The 3,422-nt window shown below is 45.5% G+C and overlaps 1 protein-coding gene across 1 annotated transcript; it reads right to left on the bottom strand.

Moving 5' to 3' along the window:
• Positions 1 to 808: 808 nt before the first annotated feature.
• Positions 809 to 1,357, bottom strand: LOC147964471 (uncharacterized). Its single transcript, XM_087529995.1, has one exon. It carries the CDS (start codon positions 1,355 to 1,357, stop codon positions 809 to 811), a length of 549 nt encoding a protein of 182 aa, XP_087386121.1.
• Between the last annotated feature and the right edge of the window lie 2,065 nt (positions 1,358 to 3,422).

The raw sequence follows: 3,422 nt of genomic DNA, 5'->3' as shown, positions 1-3,422 counted from the left end.
AGGTTTAGGTGTCACAAGCTTACTCATAACAGAAGGTGAATCAAGTGCAGAGCTAGATGGCAGTTCCTTACCTCCCCTCGTAGTTGAGGGATAAATTGTTGTATTAGCATCTTTCAAATTCTTCATAGTGTCCAGCAGATATAAATCCCAAGTGACTCAAAGAATAGAGCTATGCTCGGCGCCAGAAATTAGTCTTGATAACCCACAAGTATAGGGGATCGCAACAGCATTCGAGGGTAGAGTATTCAACCCAAATTTATTGATTCGACACAAGGGGAGCCAAAGAATATTCTCAAGTATTAGCAGCTGAGTTGTCAATTCAACCACACCTGGAAACTTAGTATCTGCAGCAAAGTGTTTAGTAGCAAAGTAATATGATAGTGATGGTAACGGTAACAAAAGAGTAACGAAAGCAAAGTAATGTTTTTAGTATTATGTAGTGATTGTAACAATAGCAACGGGAAAGTAAATAAGCGTAAACCAGTATATGGAAAGCTTGTAGGCGTCGGATCAATGATGGATAATTATGCCGGATGTGGTTCATCATGTAACAGTCATAACATAGGGTGACACAGAACTAGCTCCAATTCATCAATGTAATGTAGGCATGTATTCCGAATATAGTCATACGTGCTTATGGAAAAGAACTTGCATGACATCTTTTGTCCTACCCTCCCGTGGTAGCGGGGTCCTAATGGAAACTAAGGGATATTAAGGCCTCCTTTTAATAGAGAACCGGAACAAAGCTTTAGCACATAGTGAATACATGAACTCCTCAAACTACGGTCATCACGGGTAAGTATCCCGATTATTGCCTTTCAGCAATGAAGGCCTTGTTCACCAAAGTTTGGAAATCTGGGAAATCAAACATACTGAGAGTACACCGGAGTTGCGGGTTTAATCCACCAAGAAATCTGTCAATCTTCCTTTCTTCAGTGGCCACGTCGTGAAGGGAGTAACGTGGCAAATGATTGAATTTTTGCAAATATTCACCCACAGACTGATTTCCTTGGAGGAGCGCGAGAAATTCTTGCTGTTTAGTCTTCATAATTCTAGTAGGGATATGGTATTTCCGGAACTGATCCGTGAATTTTGACCAGGTGATTTCTTCATCAACAGGCCACATGGCTTTTATATTTTCCCACCATATGGCAGCAGCGCCTTCAAGATAATGAGTTGCAAATGGAACTTTATCACCTTCTTCAGTACGAGCAATCTCAAGTTTCATCTCAATGGTTCGCAGCCAATCATCTGCTTCCAAGGGGTCAATAACCTGACTAAAACTGAGAGTCTTGGTCCTTTGAAAATCTGCCAGCTTTGAGTGATGACCATTTTGATTCCCATTCTGCTCAACCATAGCTTGCACACTTCTTAAAATTTCAATTAGATCATTATTCTATCTTTCCTCAAACATACATAGAATTTGCTCGGTGGAGGGCGGATTTGGCGGTCGAGGCAGTGGTGGAACGTACGGCTCGGGAGAGAGTCCTGCCTGTCGTGCGGAACGACGAACAGGAGTACCCTCGCGAACGTTGCTACTGCTGCCTCCCCGCAGCATCCTATTGTGGTTTTTCCCAAGACAACGCAACCAAGATGAGAAGCATTCAAAATAAATTGGGGAAAATCCAGCAACAAAAGCTCGGGAAAAACCGAAATGACGAAGAACATACGGCGAATAAAATAGAGTCCCAACATAATTATACATAGACTCATACATGAAAGATACATAACATGCCAGGTTCAACTACTCTCGTACATGAAACAAAACCTCATGACTCGTACGACTACACTCGTACACCATCCCAACGATTGCGAATACTCAGAAGCTCTACTGCTCTGCTGGTGCTGCGGGGTCATCTCCTGAAGCGGACTCAGATCCTGAACTGACGAGGTTAACTGAGACCTCCGGGTTAAAGGTAACACGACGACGCTGCCTCGAGGGCTCTCCCTCAGGGGCAGGGGTAGGGTGAAGCATCGGGGCTGCAGGAGTAGTGAGAAGTGAAACCCACTCAGCAGGGGTACTGAGAGGACTCACGGTCGCGGCGCCCGAGCTACTCGGAGGAGTAACCGGTGAAACAGGGGAACTAGAACTGGCTGGAATATAAGGAGTAAATCCCAGGGAGGATGGAGTAGTGGCAGATCTAGTAGAGACTAAAGCAGAGGCTAAAGCAGTATGGGCACGAGTCGGCTCTCGAGCTAGCTCGTGGATCATAAGATAGCTAGCGGTGATATAACGAGCAAGATGGCTAGCAACACTATCGGACTCCGGATCAATGATAGGGAAGCGGGCACGACTATTGTCGTGCAGAGAAGTATAGTAGTAGAAACCTGGGTGGTTCTGCATTCGGACCTCGTTGTAACGAAGCTCGACAATGACCTCGAATGCAGCAAACTGGACAGCCTGGGAAGCGGTAGAAGTGTAACCGCTCCGAGAGGTACGAGTGTAAGTGCTGGAGTTGGAACTGGTGCGCAGAGTGACCACTACGTGATACTCATACACTGAGTCAGCTAGACGCTCCCGGTACACACGATAAACTGGATCGTCACCAAGGGGGTACAGCCAACGCCACACGTTACGAAGGAGATGCGACGACGTGAATGGCATTAGCTGCAACTGGCACGGATACGGCACCAGAGCCATCTACACTCACAACCATTAGTAGGTTAGCATAAAAATAAAACAAGGGCATGCAATGCAACAACCAGCTACCAATGCTACCGGCACTCAACTTAAACTCGTATCTACCGTCTAGTTAACACGTCCTAGTCTAGCGTGGCCTACAGTAAGCGCGGCTCTGATACCAAGCGTTGTGGCACCCCGGCTCAGAGCAACCGGTTTACCATGCATTGCCAGCCCAGAGACCATGTCTTCTGGAAACACACAACATCTTGGTACAGAAAACAACCGCTTTATTGATGCTAGCAGATCAAAGTTTATATTACAACGGGTAGCGAGGCCAAGCGGCACACACGGTGCGGCTGAACAATATGTACATTATTTAGTAAACATAAAGGCCTCGATCATAACAACTACGCGACAGCGGAACAACGTCGTAGCAGAACTCCATAGCACAGGGACACCGATGTGGACACGATCTAGACTCGGACATCACTCCTTTCCAATAAGGCTTTCCTGAAATCTGGCATGACACGCCAGGTCAGTATATTGAATGTACTTGCAAGCTCACAACCGACATAAACATAATGACAAACAATATCATGATAATTAACCAATTATTAATAATGCAACGATATAACCAACATGCTGTGATCATGCTCTTGTGAGAAAAATCCCTCTTACCAACGGTGATCACTTCTTGGATCACAACCGTACCAACCTCAAAAACTTAACTATGAATGTCTCATGATCTTTCCGGCGATCACAACCACGACCCATATTTGGTCTAAAACGATGATCCTTC

This window comes from Triticum urartu, chromosome 6A (genome assembly GCF_056163025.1).
Source record: "Triticum urartu cultivar PI428250 chromosome 6A, HENAU_Tu73, whole genome shotgun sequence".
Lineage (NCBI taxonomy): Eukaryota > Viridiplantae > Streptophyta > Magnoliopsida > Poales > Poaceae > Triticum > Triticum urartu.
The sequence above is the reverse complement of the archived record's forward strand: the minus strand, read 5'-3'. Positions and strand labels throughout refer to the sequence as shown.